General features: G+C 39.3%; 1 protein-coding gene across 1 annotated transcript in view; it reads right to left on the bottom strand.

Annotated features, from left to right (window-relative positions):
- LOC134804308 (neurogenic locus Notch protein) overlaps positions 1-23,788 on the bottom strand; it is a 159,501-nt gene that overhangs the window by 9,102 nt on the left and 126,611 nt on the right. Inside the window, exons 6-21 of the mRNA XM_063777319.1 lie at positions 19,826-20,019; positions 18,847-19,002; positions 18,242-18,424; positions 9,236-9,350; positions 8,693-8,814; positions 8,249-8,416; positions 7,721-7,859; positions 6,675-6,827; positions 6,044-6,150; positions 4,458-4,571; positions 3,772-3,928; positions 3,036-3,268; positions 2,558-2,703; positions 1,912-2,060; positions 1,028-1,177; positions 63-202 (exon numbers count right to left, since the gene is read on the bottom strand). Coding sequence (XP_063633389.1) covers positions 63-202; positions 1,028-1,177; positions 1,912-2,060; positions 2,558-2,703; positions 3,036-3,268; positions 3,772-3,928; positions 4,458-4,571; positions 6,044-6,150; positions 6,675-6,827; positions 7,721-7,859; positions 8,249-8,416; positions 8,693-8,814; positions 9,236-9,350; positions 18,242-18,424; positions 18,847-19,002; positions 19,826-20,019 — 2,426 coding nt within the window. The remainder of the gene's footprint in view (positions 1-62; positions 203-1,027; positions 1,178-1,911; positions 2,061-2,557; positions 2,704-3,035; positions 3,269-3,771; positions 3,929-4,457; positions 4,572-6,043; positions 6,151-6,674; positions 6,828-7,720; positions 7,860-8,248; positions 8,417-8,692; positions 8,815-9,235; positions 9,351-18,241; positions 18,425-18,846; positions 19,003-19,825; positions 20,020-23,788) is intronic.

Consider the following 23,788-nt stretch of genomic DNA (forward strand, 5'->3'; position numbering starts at 1 on the left):
TTAATAATGACTTATAAATCTTATAATACAGTAGTTGACTTATAATAGAGTGTTTAGCATACCTTTTCTGAAAGACGCGTCCTTGCAGGACACCATCTCGACGTCGCACAGCTTGCCGGACCATCCGGGCGCGCACGCGCACGTGTACTGCGGGCCCTTCTGCGAGCACGTCGCTCCGTTCTCGCACGGGTTGCCCTCGCACCTGGGGATAAGGGTTAGGTTAGCTTGGCAGATGTCGGGAATTGTAGGCGTAATACATGTTACAGAGAACACATAAGATCATTCAATCGATAATGATGTGAACATTCAACATAATAATATCCAACTCACAGTCTTTAGTAGACAAGACTGATTACAAATCAGTAGGTTAGGTTACCAATCAACGATGGACTTAAAATGCTTTTCAGTGTATGACGGTGTCAATGTGTGAAATTTGTCAATGTGTACTCACCAGTCGACGAACGACACGCAGTGCTTCCCAGTGTATCCGTACGGGCAATGGCAGGCGTAGTAGGTGACGTGGTCGTGACAGGTGGCGCCGTTGTCGCAATGTGTAAAGCTTGTCATCGTGTAAAAACTGTCAATGTGTACTCACCAGTCGACGAACGACTCGCAGTGCTTCCCAGTGTATCCGTACGGGCAGTGACAGGCGTAGTATGTGACGTGGTCGTGACAGGTGGCTCTGTTGTTGCAAATTGTAAAACTTGTCATTGTGTAAAAACATTGAATGTGTACTCACCAGTCGACGAACGACTCGCAGTGCTTCCCAGTGTATCCGTACGGGCAGTGACAGGCGTAGTATGTGACGTGGTCGTGACAGGTGGCTCTGTTGTTGCAAATTGTAAAACTTGTCATTGTGTAAAAATATTGAATGTGTACTCACCAGTCGACGAACGACTCGCAGTGCTTCCCAGAGTATCCGTACGGGCAGTGACAGGCGTAGTAGGTGACGTGGTCGTGACAGGTGGCTCTGTTGTTGCAATGTGTAAAACTTGTCATTGTGTAAAAACTGTGAATGTGTACTCACCAGTTGACGAACGACTCGCAGTGCTTCCCAGTGTATCCATAGGGGCAGTGACATGCGTAGTATGTGACGTGGTCGTGACAGGTGGCGCTGTTGTCGCACGGCGAGCTGTCGCACATGTTGATACGGAATTGACAGTTCGAGCCCATGTAGCTGGAAAACATGTCAATGTTAAACTTGTTGACATTTAATATTTGATATATTTATATCATAACATAAACATTTTTTAGTTTAGATTTACTTGATTGTTGAACGTAATCAGAAAACTATAAAAATATGAAAATGAAAAATATCGAAGTTACTAGACATATAAAATCTAAGGCAAATTCCTCCGTACACTATCCGGTTTCCAAAAAATGGCAATACATAGGGTGCCATCTCTTTCAAATCTCGGAGGCATCTTTTTCTTACACTTTACCTACACATCTTCGACAGTTAAAATATTTTTGTTAAATTCTGCAACAAGGAACTCCAATCCACACGAAATTTCTAAGGTTCGATGTACAAAAATTTTGTTTGTGTGGTTATAGTTTCCATTTGCAAAACTACGACCAACTTAGGGTCGGTTGCACCAAGCCGTCTGTCACCGTTAAAGATTTCGCTAAATTTTATTACTGAGTGACGTCATCGTCTAGGCCGAGTTTAGAGCAATGTTTCATGCAACCGATGATGCCAAAAATGCGGGGGTGCGCGGGACGGTGGTGAGCGAAATCCCGTGCCGTGATTGATCCGTTCAAAGACACGGACGTCACACAAAGACATTTTCGACTCGAACATGGAGTAAAATTACCGTATGCGTGGCAGAGGGGGTAGCGCGACTATGCCAAGTCTGGAGGATGTTTTGTCTGTGGTTAACTGTTTTTTTTTTTATAGTAAAATGTCCTTACCCAGGCTGACAGCTGCAGTTGTACGAGTTGATGCCGTCGATGCAAGTCCCGCCGTTCATGCAGCTCGAGTCGGTGCAGTCTTCGTCGTTCGTCTGACAGTTGATGCCGGAGAAGCCGAGCGGACAGGTGCAGGTGTAAGACGCCACATACTGTGGGGAATAGATTAGTTGTAGTTAGATTTTACAGGATTATAGAAATAACACTAAAATACTAATTTAATATCCGGCGGTAGAACGACATGGCACTGTTCTGTCGTTTGATTATAAGAAAAAAACATTTATTCGTGATACATTTCATATACATACATGTATAAAACAAAAGCATAAAGATTTGAGTGTTCCGTAAGGACCTTTTGGTAATATCACGACAGATAACGCGAAGAGAATATTGTAGGATCCGGCAAGTCCCCACGCAAATTATTCCGACACTTCAGAAGTGGCAGTAGGCCACATTGCTTGTAGAAACAAAGGACAGGGTGTAGAATCCGACTGCCGAGTAATGTTTAGCCGAGCGTAGGTATCTTGTCTAGTTCTTCGGTACGGCAGTATATTAACATTGCTTGCGAAGCTTGATTCCATTGTATTATGTATCTTAATTCTGACAAATCAAAGTTGCATTTGCCTTGGCATTTGTAATTGGAACATACCTGGTTGCAAGTGGCTCCGTTCATACACGGCCGGGACTGGCACTCGTCGATGTCGATCTCGCACAGCTTGCCCGCGAAGCCGCTTGCACACACACAGTTGTAGTCGCCGATGCTGTCGAGGCATGTTGCGCCGTTCTGGCATGGGACTGTAGAGAGAGAAAGAATGTTAGCTTATGATAGAAAATGTGTGCTTTATAAAAAAATGCTGATTGATATTTATCGTCAAGCTTAGAACGGATACAATCAAAGGATCCCATGTTAAAGACAAGCAGTTCGTTTTATTCCAAATATTAACTATTTTAACAAATGTTGACCAAATTTGGTGGTCCATGAGGGGAACCATTGAAACAAGGTGAATAGGCAAGGTAAGAATATACAAATTAAGCAAATGGAATACCATCTCTAAACACATAAACCATGCGAACTATCTGTCTACTCTCAATCTGTAGCTAAGGTAAGCTTCTGTTTGGTTACTTACAAGATGCACAATCGTCCGTGTTGATAGCGCAGTCCTTGCCCTCGTAGCCCCTCGCACACACGCACGTATAACTCCCGCCGGTGTTCACACATGTAGCTCCATTATGGCAAGGAGATGTGGCGAAGCATTCGTCTATGTCCCGTTCGCAGAGCGCTCCGGTCCAACCGGCTGGGCACTGGCAGTTGAACTCCGCGTAGGACGCTTCGGCCACGCAGCGACCGCCGTGGCGACATCTGTGGGGAAATATAATGTTAGTTAACTATTTAACTGAACATGACTGGGCTGAACCATGTAGCACCACTGGAAAGGCCGATTTTTGGTGTAGTGGAATATCACTATTCACATTCACATCATCACATTCCATAGAGAACTTACAGAGTGGGACCAAAACTATAAAATTTAATAGCGTATGAAAAGATAGTTATGAAAGTAGCGTTCATAGTTGATTATTGTAGGTTTGGCAATTCCATTGTCAAAATTTACGTTATATATTTGACTATATTTTGTACAGAGTTAAATCCAAATGGGGCAGTGAGGAAAAAAAAATCTATAAATATAAGAAATAGCTATGATATTAAGAAACGCAACGTAAAAAATCTACATTAATATGTCTTACAAAAAGAAATTGCGACGCCGGTGTACCCATCCACCAAGTTCGTTGATGGATCGGCCGTTACACGGGTTGTTACACGGGTTTCTAAATACTCTTTCTTAACAGTGAGGTACAGTGACTTACTGGTTAGGCGTGCAAGGGTCCAGCGTGTCTTCGCAGTTGCGCCCTGAATGTGGCGGTGCGCAGACGCATCTGTACCCATTCACGAGATCGATGCAGGAGCCGCCGTGGAGGCACGGGTTGCCGGCGCAGTCGTCGATGTTCGTCTCGCAGTTTACACCTGTATAATACATGTCCTATTAAACTCAAGTTTTACAAAAGATTAGTAAAAAAAAGTCAGCGTCCTAAACAAGAATGAGACTACAACAATTGCTCAAACTAGTGATTTTACATTTAAACGACATTTATCAAGTGCAAAAACGTCTCGCATACAGGATAGGCACAAGCTAATAAATATAAACCATATTAAAACATGAAGGTTTCTCTGACACTGTACACCACAAGTTCCATAACAAACTGACTCCCGCATACTGATATATAAATTATAGACATAGTAATCTGTTATTCAACGAATACAGATCTAAACTTACGTCCAGATTTGCGAAGTCAATGGCATGATATATAAATGAGTTGTTATTTCTAGAATTCATTAATAATACGTAACTAAACAATATACTTAGGCTGTAACAATACAAGTATAATTTCAACCATTCTTGTAAATAAATAAGCAAACATTCATGACGCTGTAAGTACAATATCGTCTATAAGTGTAATTATCGTAGCAGAAAGCAGAGTGAAAGTAAACCTACCATTGAAACCCAGTATGCAATCGCACTTGTAGGCGTTGAGGCGATCGTGACATGTCCCGCCGTGTTGACAAGGATTCGAACTGCACTCGTCTATGTCGCGCTCGCAACGTTGACCTGTTAATGTAAATAGTTAGCATTCCTATTATATGACTGGGCTGGTATTGTGTGTAAAGACAGTATTAAAGAGTCAAGGCATATTTCTTAGCGTACTTAATCAAAGAATTATTTTATTAGATGTCTAAAGTCTAAGATAAGCTTGTGCTTATAATTTTACATCTAACGTAGATGTGCCTGTACGGACACGTACATTATGTGGTATCTCTGATTGTCAAGTGACTTTTGATATATTCATACATATGGGTCATGCACATTTTATAGTATGCTTAACTCGTTCGCATCGTTCCTGTAGACATCGCATAACGGAAAATAAAGCATATTTTTATGATCTACCCTTACAGGCGGGATACATTTTTTTTTGTACTTTAGACTCAAATAAGAAATAGTTATTTGTACAACAAGAGATCAAAGTTTGATATTTCTGCGAGTGCTTATTTTGAGTCCCGTGCAAGCGAAAGATTCTATAATAGATTCACGAGCGTAGCGAGTGAATCTAATTTAGAATCTTGAGCGTAGTAAGGGACTCAAAAGCGCACGAGATGTAAATAACTTTGATCTCGTGTAGTACACAAAATTTTTCACACCTTAGCAGTGAGAACATACCTATTAAACAACTTGAAAAATGTAATCCTTCTTCGTTTCTTAATACCTATGCACTCATGTTTTCTTAAGATATACAAACAATTAAGTTTAATTACCGCAATCTAACACAAAAACAAAACGTAATAATAAATTTCAGTAAAATAATATGGAAATAAAGAAACATCAACTGACACTTCAACCAACAACTTTTTTTTTTGTAAAAAAGGAACTTTGTAAGATACGGTCCGAATTGCGGATACGTACTATTTGTCAACTATAGTAGAAATTCTTAAAAGTAAAATAATTAATTTTGCGTGATAATCTGTGTATTTTTTGAGTTCATTATTTTAATTGTACAATAAAATACCTAAAATATAGTATTTTATCAAATCTTAAACTTTATTTTAATTAAATAATTATTTAGAATTCACACTCGTACGGAGCTCGTACGTGGTTTGGAACGATGCGTTCTGAAGTTTTTCGGGGGTCTATTATAAACAGTCAATATACCGTTGAATGTCGTTTGAACTTTTTTTCGTCTGTTTCTTTTTGCTAACATTGTGAAAGGGACAGAGATAATAGAACCCAAGTATTTCGAACTTGTATTAGACCCCGCATGTTGAAATGACATTTGACTTTAAAGGTCACTTGAATGTCATTTTGTCTCACTCAGTGAGCAAAATCGCATTTTGCTCACTATTTTTAAGAAGCAAAGTACCCTTGTTCGAGCTGCTGAGGTGAAAAATATATTGTTTTGTCTTCAGAAGTGCCGTTTTTCTAAAATGTGTTTGACCCTTAACACGCAGTTCTGAGCTATCTATTTCAGCTGTCGCACTCTGAGGCAAGATTTTACAATCAATGCACTTTTGATAATTAGTAACCCATACCTCCATATCCAGGTAGACAATGACAGATGAATTGGTTGACTCCGTCCTCACACGAGCCGCCATTGATGCAGGGGTTTGACGCGCACTCGTCCACATCCGATAGACATCTGAAAACAACCGTACAATTAGCAAAATTGAGATATAACTACATAAAGTGTCTTTTTTTAAGCCTGCGTCAAGTTCTACGTCAAGTATGCCGCGGCAATACTTGTCATTACATGGATGGACTAAGTGTTGTTTGAAGGTGAAAAATAAGAAATAATATTGCTTATCATATTAAGAAACAAAGCTATCGCTTGGATAAAGTCGCTTGTCTGTGCAGGATAGGCTGAGAGAATTAAGTATTTATCTTATGCTAGTAAATAGTATAACCCCAAAAAGAGGGAAGCTATATCTGGCAGACTATAGGTATTAGATTAGCGAGTTAAAAAGCTTTTTCACCGATTTGAACAGTGATAGTAAAAAATTTCAGGCGCGTTCGGTTCGTAAATTGCTCCAAGCAGTTAATTGAGGCACAGTACAGAGACCAAGAAAGAGAAGAGAGTTATGTTTTCAAACATCACAGCTTTGCCAGACTAATAATTCTATATTTGGCACCAATATTTATTCGGTTATTTAAACTCAGATTTACCTGGCATCATAGTACCCCCTCGGGCACTCGCAGCGAAAACCGTTGACGCGGTCGATGCATTTTCCGCCGTTCGCGCAAGGGTTCGACAGGCACTCGTTGATGTTCGTCTCGCAGTGCTGGCCCGTGAAGCCGGGGATGCACTCGCAGGTGTACCTGTGGATACACGGGTTGGTACACGGGTTCCGTTTGACAGTAGGGCCATAGGCAAGATGGCAATCGTTTACCGACAAACTCCAATAGAAGACAGCTAACAAAAAGTCACGTGATCATATTCTATATCTACGTTATTTAAGCTTCAATACTATACAGTTTACAACCGCTCTTCGATGGATGGAATATAATATAATATATTATTTGTCGATTGACGATTGTTTTTTTTTGGTTTAGGATCGAATTGCAGTCTTGATATTACTTATATAGCGGGAGATTTCTAGCCATGTACGTTTAAATCTAATATAAAAAAGCCGTGTGTTATTATTATTTAGTCCGCAGCAATGTTTCCTAGAATGGCCGAGGACAATAAAAATCGATATAAATATAACAGAGCATAAATAATGATATGGATGCAAAAGGAGACGTGCTTAGTCAAATAGTCCGATAAATATAAATATTTTTTGACTAAAAGAATTATCTGTGAAATTATTATCAAGTTACCATAATCATGCAGTTAAGAAATAATATTTTTAGAAAAAACCATGCTAACTACTATTTTGGAAGAACTTACTCGAAATAATTGCTGCGTGTAAAGAAAAGAAAGAGAATATTAGAAACGAAATTACAAATAAATATGTATAAAGCGAAAAGGGGTGTTAAATTCGCTTGTGAAGAAACCATAGACCCGTAAAATGCATGCATTACATTGAACCCATTGAACACTTCACAACTTAAATATTTCAACGATAGCTGTTAAAGTTTCGTAGCGCAGTCGTATCGTAGCTGTTAAAATTACATTTATCTTGATGACAATTTTTGAGGTAAAATTATCCCTCTAAACTACAATTAAAGCTAACTACAAACGTGGTGTGTACACGGGTAGGTGCACTAACCTGTTGATTCCATCGATGCAGGTGGCCCCGTTCCTGCATGGATTTGAGTAGCACTCGTTGACGTTAATCTCGCAGTTGCGGCCCGACGTGCCGGGCTTGCAGCGGCACTGGTAGCCGTCGATCAGGTCTTCGCAGTGGCCTGAGGAGCACAGATTTTGTGAGAAGATTTCATATTAAAGTTTTAACTATTAAAACTCCTGTGAACTGGACAATCTCCTTGGGTCGACAGAACTATAGTTACGTGCGTAGGGGGTCAAATTATTAATGCGATTTTTTTTTAATTCTCAGGTAGAATGTGGCTTATGGTTTTTAGGGCGCTTATGTTAAATGCTCCAAGTACTGATGTGAATTATGAATTTTATTATTTTCGCATTATCGCGAATAATTTTGCAAGCCAAGTAATAGAGAACCGAAGCGTTTAGGAAAACAACTATGCTCTGATCAGTCAACAGCCACAGACTGACTAAATATATCCTTGAGACGAGACGCAGCTGACATAATGTAGAGAAGTTAAACCCCAAATCTCACCTCCGAACTGACAAGGGTTGCTCTCGCACTCGTTAATCTGTGTCTGGCACACGCGACCCGTGTACCCGGGATGGCAGTTACACGTAAAGCTGTTGTCTCCGTCGATGCATTCGCCACGGTGACACGGAGCTGACAGGCAGTCGTTGATGTTCGTTTCGCATGACATTCCTGCAAGAAATAATAAGATTCACAATGTAAAACGTTTGTTTGTCCCTTTCGTATGAGCCCTAATTTCCGCAATCCAAAATGGAGCGTAATTATTGTTGTAATTTAAGTATTGTAAGCGATCGATTGCGCGCTAACCCGTGTACCCTGACGGGCAATTGCACTCATATTGCACTAATAATTGAGTCATTTTACGTATCCCTGTTCCATTTTGAGGCAGAAGCCCAGCCGCCTCTATTCAAAGCTAAAAATACTGTAACTAACACATTGCTCGCTTACCCGTGTAACCTGGCGGGCATTCGCACGTGTACGCAGCAATGGAGTCGTGGCAAGTGCCTCCGTTGCGGCACGGGCTGGAGGCACAGTCGTCGATATTCACTTGACATCGAGCACCGGTGAATCTGAAAGGGAATAACGATTAAATACTTTATCGAGAGAAATTTATGCGGGGTTTCTATATTTTTTTATTGGTACCGTAAGGATGCACCTGAAATTTCGTTGACGGAACGGGGAAGGAATGAAGTTCAAAATGTATAGGATATACCGGGCGAAGAAGATATTAGGTAGGCATTTGACGTCGGTGGTCATGACTCACAAATGCTACTAGCAACTTTAAGATCACGTGTTTCCTCACAACAAAGTAAACGGGTATATCCAGGTGTCTTCGGTACCTAAATAGTTATTCTGGTTACGTACGAACAGTTCAACGCGTGTTACTCTCAGCTTGATTCAGAGAAGTTCTCATTGCCTGGCCGACGCCAACCGGTGAGTGACCCGGGCGTGAGTGCCGCAAGTGTGTGTGACCCGATTTTAAATGCTTACCCAATAACGCAGTTGCAACGGAAGGCGTTGATCATGTCGTGGCACACGCCGCCGTTCAAGCAGGGGTTGTTGGCGCATTCGTCTATTTCCACTTCACACTGCGTTCCCGTGAAGCCTGGAACAAAGATTAGATTGTATTAGACATCAATATTAATTATAGTATATTAATATAGCATTGTTACCTACTTTGGACATATCGCACGAAGAGGGGCCAACAATTTAGAAAAACTAGTGGTGACGGGAAAGGTCGAGGGTAAAAGACCTCGATCTAGAGGACGAAATCCAAAGAGATGGTCGGACCAGATCTCCGAACAGCTGGAGCTACCGGTTACCACTGCCCTCCATCAAGCCACAGACCGAAACAGTTGGAGGCAATTCATAAAGCGCAAGTGGAGTCACGATCTTCAGCTATGGGGGAGCGATTAAGAAGAGAATTTGATTTTGAGACTGTCTCGTAGTAATAAAATAGCATTTGTGATATTTGTTGTAATAGCCTTTCCACTTAGGTAATCGTACCATTTTTTGATTTCCATGCATTTGTTGAACCTTCCATTCCGTTACCGTCATACAAAGTCGATGAAAAGTGGTAACGGAAAGGAAATATATCGCCTTTTGTCACTGTATATTTTTTACTGTGCAATAAAGTTTAAAATAAATAAATAAATAAAAATCTTGGGACACTTTATTTCCTACTACTTTTACTAGGGTCCTATTAGGGTCGAAAGAGCTCGTGATGCTGAGTAGAAAAAAACAAAAAAATGTACAAATAAAAAAGTGTTGTGTAGATATTGTAGATAGGCAACCTTAAATCAAATGGCCCAAAACTAGAATTTTACGTACAATTACAAATTTTGGGCTCTTTCTACTCAACATCAAGAGTGTTAGTTATTTAAGAAAAAAAACACTTAACAATCAAGAATTAAGAAACAGCTCAATACAAAATGTGTGTAAAAAGTCACAAAACAAACTGAAACGCATTTTTTTTTCTCATTCTAATAAAAACGTTCATCATACTAAGTTTAAATTTAACAGTTGTTTTTACATAAAAAGTAAGTTACGTTTTTTCCAATTCTGCGTTCTGCCCATTTAAGAATGGTTACGATGGGAAGATGCCTTAGAATTCGCACAAATAATACTCAATAAACTCGAGATCTTAAAAGTGATAACTGATAAATATAAACCAATATGGCGAGAATATTTACTATCCTAGTTGAACTGTCAACTTTATAGAAAGTTAGAAAAACAAACTAGCCCTGTATGACCAAGCTACCCGGCTCTAATTGAGACCGGACTCATCTAAACATTCCACTCACTTACAAAACAAATTCAACCTTAAACTCAAACTATAACACTCAAATTCCAATAACATTCACCTCGCCTGCCGTTCAGTGGCATAAGACATGCGAAAATCTACCCAATCGTGTGAGAAACAGGGTACGTTTTGGAGAAACGAGTCAAAACCAGTGTCCAAACGAGCCCTTATAAAGATACCATGTTACCTTTTCGCAAAACTTGTATTTTATCCAAGGCAACAGAGCGCTATAGCACGCAATTTCTCAAACGTCGTATATCTAACTTGTAGATATTTAAAAAGCGACCTTACGACCTTAACTATAAAGATTAAACTTTCAAAACGCTCAAGAGAAAGATGCGAAATTTTTAAGCGCTCCCGATCAATATTTTAAAAGTGGCCACTTTTATCGGAAACTCCAAATTTGGAATGTGGTCTCGGAAGACAAAGTTGCTTATGCCGGTGGGGAAAAAAATGAACTAAGATTTCCACGTATTAAATTGTGAGCGGTGGTCGTTAGCAGTGCCTCGGTTAGCGGCAAATATAAAGTTGCTTTGTAAAAAAGAAATGTAAGGTTTGCACGAAAAGCTTAATTTATATTGCAATTTCAATGGCTTTCTTGTAGGTACTATCAATTAACATCCATCACAAAGTTCCAAATGTAGTCTCATCCTATTAGATAGTAATAAAGTAAAGAATGTATGTCCCTCGTTGTGTATCGTCTAGAATTAGCCCAGTGTTGATAAGACCTCAATTACTTGTAAATGCCACGGCGCGGCGGTGTAACAATAATTGTTATTACGCCATTTATTTCTATAACCGACACGGCTTATTGGAGGGGACCGCGCCCGCGCTTGCGACGCAAGTTAGAAGAAAATCGGTCACACCTACCTACATAAAATGGCTAAAATTAAACAGACCAGACAGACCTTAATAATTATAATAATTATTATTTATTGCACCACAAAGAAAAGGATAGTCGTGAAACCTCCTTGGCTCTCAATAGTTGTAATGATTCTGGTTAGAAAAAAAACATGTGACAAGTAAAAAGCCAGTCAAATTCATATTTTTAAAGAGGTCATGTGACTGCCCTGGAATTACACACGGCACAAACGTTATTCGGCACCGACGTGTTATAAAAAATATCTGGGAGACCAGCTTTGCTCGAAAAACATATAAAAACACAAAAATGCACGTTTTCCCAGCGATTAGAACTAGATAGATCCGTTTTTTGGCCCCCGGAAACCCCAGTATAGCAAATTTCATCAAAATCGTTAGAGGCATTTCCGAGATCCCCGATAAATAGTTATACAAGAATTGCTCGTTTAAAGGTATACCTAAGATATGCCTAGGCGGGTCCTACTATGGATAACAATACTATAAGTATAAGACAAACTTGAACGCCGCCATTCCTGACTTGCGCCGGAGTGCAATTGTCACGATTTTGGAACACAGGCCGCGGTGCGCATGTCCGCCGCATGATAATGCGCGTGCCCGTGCTTACACACACACACACACATACAGACTAATATTATTGCTATACTGTCATTGTGTCTAGTCTATGTTATCGGTGTATGTTTAGTTACTTGGTAGTTCTAACGACTGTTAAGTTTAGATGTCTGGTTGTGATATTACTAACGTAAGACTGACTAACAATAAGACAGTTAATAAATTAGCACTTCAGCGAAAAGTATACTAATATACAGGGTGGAAAGGCACGACGATCCTTTCCGGAAATGGGAGATAGTTTAGCCTAAGCTCTATATTTTCTCCATAGAAACTATGTTAATATGGGCAACCGTTTCTAAATTATGACCTTTTAAACATCCACGCAAAAAACTACTTTGTTCTAACCCTAACAGGTGACAGGGTCAATGAACTTACTTGTAAACAATCAGTATTCGACAGGAAATTATGCTAATTTGTTGCCATCTAACCATTTTTAGGTCTGCTTACAGCACGGTAAGAATCATTGCAGGATTTTCGCTTTCTTAGTGGTTCCACTTGTTCAATACTTGAATGAAATAGTTATGTTATTCCTTAATATTAATAATACTAACCACAACATTGTTTACAACGACAGTTCAAATGGTGACATTGACAACCACTCAAAAGTACGCAATCGTCTTATAAATATCTCTGGTTTCCTTGACTGATAAAAAGGTTTTAGTTTCTTAACACGTTTCACAAAATTATTTTCGAATAATTGGAAACTATTTAAAATAATAAAAAATTACATGTAGGTTGTGTTAGTTGCACCAAATGAACTTGCAAAAATGAAATACTAAGAATAAATCAAGAATAAATACTTCTTCAATACCAAACTAACAAACCTTCTTGCGTGGTAGGAAATAGACAAGACGTCTGATGTTTGAAATTAAATTTTCATTGAACTATACTTATTGAATGTCATATTCTTCAAATAAAAATGTTAGATGCTCGTGGCTATTTAAATTTGTGGGGCTGTGTAAAAGATATGGTGTACCAAACCAAACGGAATGTGAAACTGCGGACGAAATGAGACAAAGGCTAATTGGTGCTTTCTGCGGAGGATAAATGACGAAGAGCATACACTATATCGCATGTGCATCGACATACTCGGGTACGGGCTGCGGCGGCGTTGTAATACACGGAGGTACATTTGAACACCGTATGTGAAAAGAAGATAGTATTAAATATTGGAAAAAAGTAATTATCTAAGAAAGTAATAAAATTGTTTGTAATATTTTTGCATGCATTTGATTTATTTGACATTTATGCGTCATTCATACATCATTGCGATACTGTCAACGATCGGAAAAAAGTGTAAAGTCCCGAGCTTTCCCGACGGAGATCCTTAATCTAGCCGTCATGTGCACATGCTATAGGGTTATCACCACAGTTAAAAAGTAGTATTTTTGCAATTTTTATTTTTTACTCAATTAACGATTCTTACCATTACCAATAGTCTCTGTATCACTTAAACGACCTAATACTTCCGGGAAGGATCGTCGTGCCTTTCCACCCTGTATAAGTATGATAAAAATCGCTGAGTATGGTCAAGTAGCAGTACTGATAATTCCGCTACTCGATGCTAGATGTCGACTACGAAAATAATAGTCGTTTTGGTACTAAAACTGATGTATGGAGTGAGCACTCTATGTATTTTTTTCTCTATGGTATGGTCAATTATTTTTTGTCAGATTATTATAAGTAGGTACAATAAAATAAAACATATTCTCCTAGAATGTAAACAGGTAGAAGCATATAGGAGCAGACACCTAGGGACTCCGTGCACTCAAAAGGAGGCAGTTAGCAACCCGAAGACATTGCTAGGTTCAGTGGAGCTGGGGTGGTTACCTGGTTAGAGTAGCACTACCTCGTTTTCATACAAAATATTTGTCGATTTCGATGTCGGAAAATTACCACCATACTTAACTAAGTACATTAATTACCGCTGAACATAGAAGGGAGTTAAATCGGTTTTAAGGCCCTATATCAGGCCTTAGTTCGATCCGTATTATACATGCCCCTGTACGCCCAATGGGAATAACCCGAGTGACGTAGGCTACATTTGAAACGAAAGTCGTCCAATTTTCATTATGAACAGTAGTTTTTTTACACAATCTTTGTTTAAAGACTTTGTAAGAGCGGGTTCATCAAACAATCGCCAATCTCCGCTGCTCTGACAAGATCTAGTAATCAATTAGCGTGTTGGTTGCCAACAATGCCACTAGCCGGGCGTGGCGGTTGCCGGGTTGCCCGCACCGATCCCCCGCGGGTTGACGGCTGCAATTTGCCTGACCGCCTGATGATTGTCATTAGCTGTGAGTGAGTAGGGTTGCTTACAACGGAATACAACTAGAATCCGTTTAGGCATAGATAAGCATCAATCCATATATGGATATAAATCCATTTAAAATAAGTTTAAGCGAGCCTTGCGACAATGAAATTGTAATAAGTAGGGTGGCTGCTGCTATAGTTATTGGCACCTCCTCCATAGTGATTAGCCACTCCTAAAAAATCAGAAAGAAATATTAAGAGTGGCCAATTACAATGAAGTGGCCAATAACTATAGCAGGTACCCTATTAAGTTTTAAGAGAGTTAAAAATTCATTATTAATTTTGTGTCGAAATCAAATGTGTATATTCTCAACAAACTTCTAGAAATAATCCATTCCTAATTGTATTGAAACTAATTGTATTTGTTTTAACATTCTAGAAACAAAAGAAAATATTTATTTATTGAAAACTAGCGACCCGCTCCGGCTTCGCACGGGTTACACAAAACCTTAACCAATTATACACTTTAACCTTCCTCACGAGACATTCTATTGATAGGTGAAAACCGCATGAAAACTCGTTCGGTAGTTTTTGAGTATATCGCGAATCGCGAACATACACACATACAAACAGACGGTCGCGGCGGGGGACTTTGTTATATTAGGTCATTACCTATGAAATTGGCGTTTTGTTCGGAGAATTTCAACGAAACACGAATTTCCATACAATTAATTTTGAGGATATTTTTTTGATGGCTAATTCAAACCAAACAAAATTTTTCCAGTAATTTTTGACACCTTTAAGGTATGTTTTCAATATCTCCATTTCTTGAAAATTGGTACCATTAGAAAAATATAAGTAATTTTAATACTCGAACCGACAGCACATGAAAAGACCTATTTTCAAGGCTTAATTCTGAACACTTAACAATAAAAAATAACAATTAATTGTATGTAAAATCGTTGTTTATTGAGTGCACTGGAGTTTTATTGTAATTGTGTATGTACTTTTGTAAAAAAAAAAAAACTAGGATCAGACTTATATCTATGAACAAAAACGCCAATTTCATAGGTAAGGACCTAATATAAGGTGTAGTGATGATGACTGAAAGACACTACAAGATGTACTCATCAAGTCATCATGAGCCCACTCACAGGTACTAACTAAGCCAGTTAGAGCATAACATAAAAACCGGTTAGTACCACCCCTAACAGAGACCTAGTTCCCATACCAATGTGAACGCCCGAGCATTGTCTCCAATACGGAAACGTTTCTCTCATCAACCTGACACCTTAACACAACTGGTTAAGGTTCAGAATCAAATAGCAATTCCGTTTCGAACTATACTCTTCTGTCTAGAGCTAGGGTTGTCTTTCGACTGGCGATGCTGTTATAGGTTCATAGGCTGTGTAAAATCTTGTAGATTTTGCAATGACAGTCATTATGTTCTATCAACGGTTCGCGTTTACGGACGGTTTGTATTCTTTTAGTGGGAACTTGGTAATTTTATTTATGTGTTTTACTTTCTTTTTGCGTAATACGATCACGTGAAAAAGTCGTCAACTTGTACCTACCGTCTACTTGTTCAAAAGACGTAAATTCTAAGGCCGTCTGCTAGCTGGCGCGGGTGCACGGAGCGGACACACGCACGCGGGTGCCATTGTAAGTAAATCCATCGCACGCGTCCGCGCCAGTTAGCGTTGCTCATACTATTTTTCGTTAACCCGTTCACCCGCTCCGTGCACCCGCGCCAGCTAGCTTAGGATTTGCGTCTCTTGAACAATAGGAAGAACATAATCGTACTTGTTTATTCATCAGTGCAATGTTCGATGTCTGTTTAAACTCAAGACAACCCACAGGATGTCTCCAAAGCCACCAAACATTGCTAACCGACCGAATAATAAAACAACAAACAAATTTGCAACACGATGAACTTCTCTTCAATTCAGCCGTGTAATAACTGCTTTACAATTATACAATACGAAGAAATGTAAAAGAGCTTCTGTATTACGCGAAGCGTTAACCGATAAACACTTTCTCAATTGGTCGCGTAGCGTCGTGGTGTAAACCTATAAATTTAAGAAGGTAGGAAGTTTCATAAAGTATGATCTGGATGAGCATACTACGTCGCCGGTCGCATTCTCGCTTCGGTAAAATGCGTTCAATTATCATTGCTTACAGAATTGATCCAACCAATTTAAATATGACTTTAAGGTCCTTAAGAAACCGGGATGATACTTATATTGGTTTATCATGAAAAAAGCTTGGTAAGTGATAGGGAATAACTGAGACCTGTCCGGTAGGACAGCTATGGGCATGCATTTATTTTTTATGCGGTACATAATGTCGCGAAGGACTTTGCTCCCGTGTTTTTTTCTAGAATGTTATGGGACGTTGACTTCGACCCCTACGTTGCACAGTTGAGTGGTTATACGGGAATATGAGGATAGTATTACTTAGGCTTAAGAAGAAGTTATTATTTAGTATGACACGAGAAACGTTACGAGATTTTGATTAGGGTGACTGCTATTAGTTATCGGCCACTCCTAAGAATAAGTCTTCTATTGGCTAGTTTCTTTCTGATTTTTTAGGAGTGGCCAATTACTATGTAGTGGCCAATAACTATAGCAGTCACCCTACGTTGCGATACTGATGCCACTCATGGAAGAAAGAGAAGTTACAGTCTCTGCCTTTATGCAAATGATAAATATGTCAACTTTTTAGCTGAGTAAGGTATCCCCGTACCTCTAGAGTTCAGGAAACAAATAATTGAATTCATACAGATGTACTGCATAATTATTTTCCATCGTATTTTCTCGGAATCGTTCGTATTTGTCATGCTACTTCAGCCAACCTCAGTACTTTTTGTACCGAGACTGACTGAAATAGCAAGACACGTTCGTACGTTTCCGTGAAAATACTATGGAAAATAATTATCCACTACATATGTAACATTCTATTATTTGGGACGATATTTTATTGACAATTCATTTTGCATCAAATTTTTAAAGTTATTGGTAGTTTTGAAGAGTTCCACATTCTGAGTGAAATAAACACGAAATCGCAATTTGAGACAAAAAAGTATCCATACGTTTTCGTAACTCAGAGGAAGATTTTTAAGACATACGTTCATTTATATTGTACAGAATAAGGAATAGGTAGTCTATCTAATCTAAATATGTATGTAGGTACCAAAAGTCGAATGCTGAGGAATAAATAGGCGTACTCAATAAAAGTTCGGAATAAAATTTACAATATGTACAATATAATGTTCACGGAGCCTTACGATACGAGCTCAAAACAGGCCTAGTTAAAAACAGAATAAGTTGTACAATAGTAAAGTTAATTTCTAAAGAGTGTCTGTGCTCATAATCAAGCAAAAGTTATAGAGCAATATTCCAAAGAGCATTCAGGAAATACGGCGCGAGCGTCAAGATTTATACTGCCATAAACCTGTGACCAATTATCAGAGGTTGCTGGTCGTATATCTGTTTGGTTGACGTTAGTACTGTTTTAAGCGTGATTGCACTGGTTCAGTTTACTGGACGATTTTACGGGTGATGATTATCTGCCTTCAACTAAATGAAAAGGTTATGAAGCGTTACGATAAACGAATACCAACAGCAGCAGGATAGCAGGAGGTCCCAGGTTCGAATCCTGGCAAGGGCATTTATTTGTGGGCTCATCACAGGTATTTGTGCCTGAATTATGGATGTTTTCTATGTATTCAAGTATTTATCTGTATCTATATATTATATATATCGTCGTCTAGTAGAGGTTAGAAATAGTCAGGGACGTCAGGGTACTTACCAGGCATGCAGACGCATCTAAAAGTCCCAGGATCGTCAAGGCACAACCCCTCGTTGCGGCAGGGGTGGCTCTCGCCCTCGTTCACTTTGGTCTCGCAGCGGCCCGTGAAACCTCGACACGAGTGAAGGTACGAAGGCACTTACCAGGCATGCAGACGCATCTGAAAGTCCCAGGATCGTCAAGGCACGACCCCTCGTTGCGGCAGGGGTGGCTCTCGCACTCGTTCACGTTGGTCTCGCAGCGGGGGCCCGTGAAACCCACGGAGCAGTTGCAGGCGAACGACCCTGGCGTGTTCACGCAGAGGCCGTCGTGCTCGCATGGCGATCCTAAAACAAAACGGGTTAAGAAATAGTGTTAACTATAGGTCTACCGTTTAAGAAGTTCAGAAACTAAAAATGACAGTACGAATGTCCCGATTTGTCCTGCCGACACACCAATTGGTACCAGTACAAAATCGGTATAAAAAAATAATAATGGATGGATTGTTGTCGTGTCGACGAAGACGGACTCTGGACATACATATTGCACGGTCATATTTCATCATCATCATCATGTCCGCCCTTTATCGCCCACTGCTGAGCATAGGCCTCTCTTCTAGTACGCCACTTGACCCGGCCCTGAGCTAATCTCATCCAGAAGTGACCCGCAATTTTCCGGATGTCGTCCGGTCATATTTACCCAGCGATAAATATTGCACGGTCTTTGGACAGTCTAGCCTTTCAACCAGTGATGTTTATGGATAACTCACCCTGTTCGCACTCGTTGATATCCTCGGAGCAGTCGAGCCCTTTGTACCCGGACGCGCAGGAACATGTGTAGGAGCCGTTGATGGGGCTGGTGTCGCATATCGCGTCCGCGTGGCACGGGTTAGATGTGCAGGCGTCGTCCAGGTGACAGAGAAGACCTGTTGAAAAGAGAAAGAATGAAAGAACATTGTTATTAGACAGTTGCCAGAAAGCAGAGAACTGTAAAGAAAGGTATTACAACATTAGTGTATGGCCACAGTGGCGAGCGTCCAGCGGCACATTAGGCGCGGTGTGCAGCGTAACGTAGCGTAACCACAGAATAAATAATAGTACTAGTTACAGAAGGTTCACACTCTAACAAAACAAAATTGGTGTGGGCCACATGTACTTGTAGCGACGCGACGAAATCGAGGAGTGAGCCACGCCTGGTGTACTTAACTTGGGGGATTTGGGCAGTGTACACTGAGGCTTATGTAACACTAACATGGATGAAATGCCGCTTTAACGTCCACTCAGTTGGCACATTACTTCTTAACAATTGACAATCATGAGAGCTAGATCTTCTGAACACGAGACCATTGTTTCACGTTCAAAGCCGTAGATAATTCATGATATCTGCATTGTGTGGTTGCGTTATTGCTATTCCATGCTGATGAAAGAAGGTAGATTCTATGACTCCATTAGTTAACTAACCAAACCAACTAACTAGCTTGTAACAGTCAATAGATGTCACCACATAAAGATCACAGTACTAGTAGAAATGAATTTGGATAATTAAACGCACATAACGTTTCAATCAGACCTGCAGTCTAAAGAATAATGGCGTTATTCATAAACGCGTACCTGACCCGAATTCGCTGTGAATCGTTTGTCTTTATCTGTTATTTGGACTTATGTATATGTATAAAAGGGATAAAACATAATTTAACTAAATCAGGCCTGTAAAGTTTTATGAATAAGGGGGTTAAGCTGTTCACTTACCAGTCTTTCCAGGAGTGCATCTGCAGTAGAACGCCCCAACCCTGTCAATACAGGTCGCTCCATTGAAGCAGGCCGCACCAGCGCAGTCGTCTATGTTCACCGAGCAGTCAGGACCAGTCCAGCCGTTCACGCAGATGCAGGAGAAGCCGCCGACGGAGTTGGTGCAGGTCGCGCCGTTCTGGCATACCAGCGGTCTGTGGGAGAGAGGAAGATGGTTAGATTTAGTCACGGTCCACGGAGCTGGTGCAGTCCGCGCCGATCTGGCATACCAGCGGTCTTTGGGTTAGAGGGAGATGATAAGATTTTGTGAGCTTTTAAACGGTCTACAGTGTTGGTGCAGGTGGCACCGTTTTGGCATACCAGCGGTCTGCGGGAGAGAGGGTGATGGTTAAGTTATGTCAGTAGGTTTTAAACGGTATACAGAGTTGGTGCAGGTCGCGCCGTTCTGGCATACCAGCGGTCTGTAGGGGAGGGAGATGGTTAGCTTTTGTGAGCTTTTAAACGGTCTACAGAGTTGCAGGTCGTGCCGTTCTGGCATACCAGCGGTCTGTGGCAGAGAGGGGGATGGTTAGGTTTTGTGAGCTTTGAAGGCGTCATTGTGGCACATAAATATATAGGATAGGGCTGCTTTTCAACTGTGACGGTGATGAGAGACGTGCGGAAATGAACCTGATCAGCATTGGTTGTCTTCTCCGCTCCGCTGAATTACGACCAATGAGGATTTATTCTTGGAGGTCTCCTTTCATTTCCGCTCCGCTTCAGTGTGTAAGCGCTCTAAATAGGAGCATTCAATGAGATGTCCCGAACATACATTTTCTTTCGTATATTAGGGACTTTATTGATATTTTTTTACATTCATTGTAACAGAAAAACTGCTATAGGTACTTAGCTGGAAATCTTCAGAAAAATCGTGGGATGCCCTAATAGTGCAAAGTACTATAGGTATTTAAACATGATACTCATATTTACATGTATAAAGGCTCCGTCACACAGGCGCGTTTTGCGGGCGGCGCGTGATCGGCGCACCGCTTTTACATATGAAACGCCCCGCCCCGCCCGGAAAATGCGCCTGTGTGACGGAACCTTAAACCTGCACCGCTTGTATGCGATAGTATTTGAACTCAGATCTCAAACATGTCTTTGTCGCGGCAGTGACAAGAAATACATTTTTTTTTTAACTGTTTACAAGCGCGGTGACAACATGATTGTACTTTTTTAATGTTACCTCACATTAGCGAAGTAATTTGGTGGTTTTAATGTTTTAAGAATTTTTAAGGCATTTTCATGAACCCGAAATGCTTTCGGCTTTCGCAACGGTCATTTTAATAAGTATTTAGCGTGTTTGTGATATTTAAATTGTTTGTGATTTAGTGTGGCATTCAATTTCGGAGAAGGGAAATGACCGCAAACGAAATGTCGCATATTTTAACCGACTTAAAAAAAGGACTGTCTGTTTAACTGTTTTTTTTTTTTCAAGTTATTGTGATCATGGCGCTGGCAGATTCAATTTGACTCTTCTTAGAAAAGGCTCCTTAGAAAGGATATTTTACACTTACATAGTATGTTACATAATATGGAAAAATATTATAAGGTAATTTTAAAATGACTAAATCGAGAGAAGGCCTAGTGGGACAGACGTATTTCATATAATATACCTGTCGAAAAAATTTAATAGCGCCATCTATCATGTAATTAGAAAACTACAGATTACTACATTTAGCACCGATGACGGTTGGCGCCATCCAAGCGAATTAAAACAATATTCCACCAATGATATCAAGATATCATAATACGGCCGAATGTCTTAATTATTCGAACGGCTTTTACGAGCCAGATGCATTAGCGCGCATAATTTACTCAAATTGTGGGTCCATGACCTTGCGACGCCATTTTGAGATTCAAACTTGGAACTAGTTAGATCAGGAGTTGCGAACCTTTTTGACCTGAAACTCCCTTGGCGATATTTTCGTGCCCCCATTTACTTTAGTAGTGGTCAAAAATAGATTTTTTTATTGACAATCCTTTTATTGTTCATTGGGATTATGATTCTGATTCGAAGCTTATTACCAATCGGTGTTCAAATACATATTTTTGTTTTAAAATATTCCGTTAACGGGCAGATTAAAGATTAACGCTTATTACCAATCGGTGTTCAAATACATATTTTTGTTTTAAAATATTCCGTTAACGGGCAGATTAAAGATCGCTTTTGCGAATTTTAAAAATATTACTTGTATTTTTTGATAGAGGCAAATAACAAACGAAATACAACTAGTTATAATATCATTGTTTCCGGCGTATTTTGTGAAACGCTTTACTCAGACTTGAATATTATTAAATTTTCTGAATTTCAAATCATGCAAAGGAAATTACCTACAGTTTAAACGACTCTGCGAGTTATCAAATAAAACGACAAGCGACAAACGATAAATCGTTTGAGAAATATGGCATTTAAATCTTATGACCGTAACACGGGGAGTTTGCATTAATTATATATTCAAATGTATTCTGATGGACATTTTGATAAGAAAGACGAGAAACTGGAGAAACTATAAGTTGTACCTTATTGGAAATTATTTATTACACAAAATGTGATGTGATGTTTTTTTTTGTTACACTAGCATTTTCTTTACGTAGTTACAGAACGGGTATATAGTTTATATTATTTAAATATGAAATTGTGTACGTGAGGTGTGCAATAAAGAGTATTGTATTGTGTATTAGGTATATAATTTTACATATATACCAAGCTGGGCATTTATAAACAATAAAAACCATTATAAGTTTGTCTGCTCCATTTTTCTTATGACGCAATGGACCAAACTAGTGACATTTATATGTTAATGTTCAAAGATTATCGAATGGTCATTAATCTTAAAACCGTAATCGATTGGTCTTTGGACAGTTACAAATATAATGGTAAAATTATTGTTATACCGAAACAAAGGTACGTTTGCAGTTTACGTCTGTTCCTAAACTTAAAAAAATTATAGAGGTACAATTTTACCGTCTACTTGAATAAACTTGTCAAAGTACTAATTTATCTATTTCGCCACCAATGACAAAACATATACGACGTTACTACTAGGTTCGTGTTTAACCAGCTGCAAATAATATTTGTCCGGTTTAAAAAAAACCTTTGGAAGGAAATAAGTGAACATGAAAGACACTTGATACTGGCCAAGCATAATCTGTTGCGTCGAGGAACTGTCGAGCATTGGATGTCACTCCTGATTTTAACACACTAAAATGGACTTTATAACAATTGCTAAAGGTTCCAAATAATACTTTTGCTTTCATAAAAGGTATTACTGCTTAAGATAGAGAGCATAAAGTATAAAGTGCGACTAAATTTCAGGAGTTTGAACTCATTTCCTATGGCCAAAGTTAATAATAGCCATCTTAAGAAATTTGAGCTTATCAATTGTTCATATTTTTTATTATTTATGGATTATATTTTGGACAATCTAAGGAATTCTTAAAAACAATAACAACTTTTGAAAATGTTAGATAAAAAAGAGCTTAAGTTAAAATAGAAATAATCATGGTGACCGTCCCGACCGACACGAGATGTACTGTAGACACGAGATGTACAGTATAGGTACATAAATTACTTTAATGCAATTCTCTCTTGTGTACAAGTTTATCTTCTTGTAACAGATACCTATACATATACATTTTATCAAAAAGGATGTAACTTAACAGGATTCAGATTTTCCGCAAAGGGCCCATCAACGAAAATTATCAAAAAAATAATGTTTCAAAATGTTTTCCCCGGGACATCAATTATGTCTAATAATAGTTCTAAATCAAACTCAAATGCGATACTAATTACAAGTTATAAATCGTGAAATAAAAACTGTCCAGAGCCAAACCTCTATTTCAGTCTAGATCTTACGCTCTAGACTTAAAGTTCATAATAGAACTACCGCCCCGCTAACTTAGCGCATTTTACTATTGTCC

Source organism: Cydia splendana, chromosome Z (assembly GCF_910591565.1).
Source record: "Cydia splendana chromosome Z, ilCydSple1.2, whole genome shotgun sequence".
NCBI classification, from domain to species: domain Eukaryota; kingdom Metazoa; phylum Arthropoda; class Insecta; order Lepidoptera; family Tortricidae; genus Cydia; species Cydia splendana.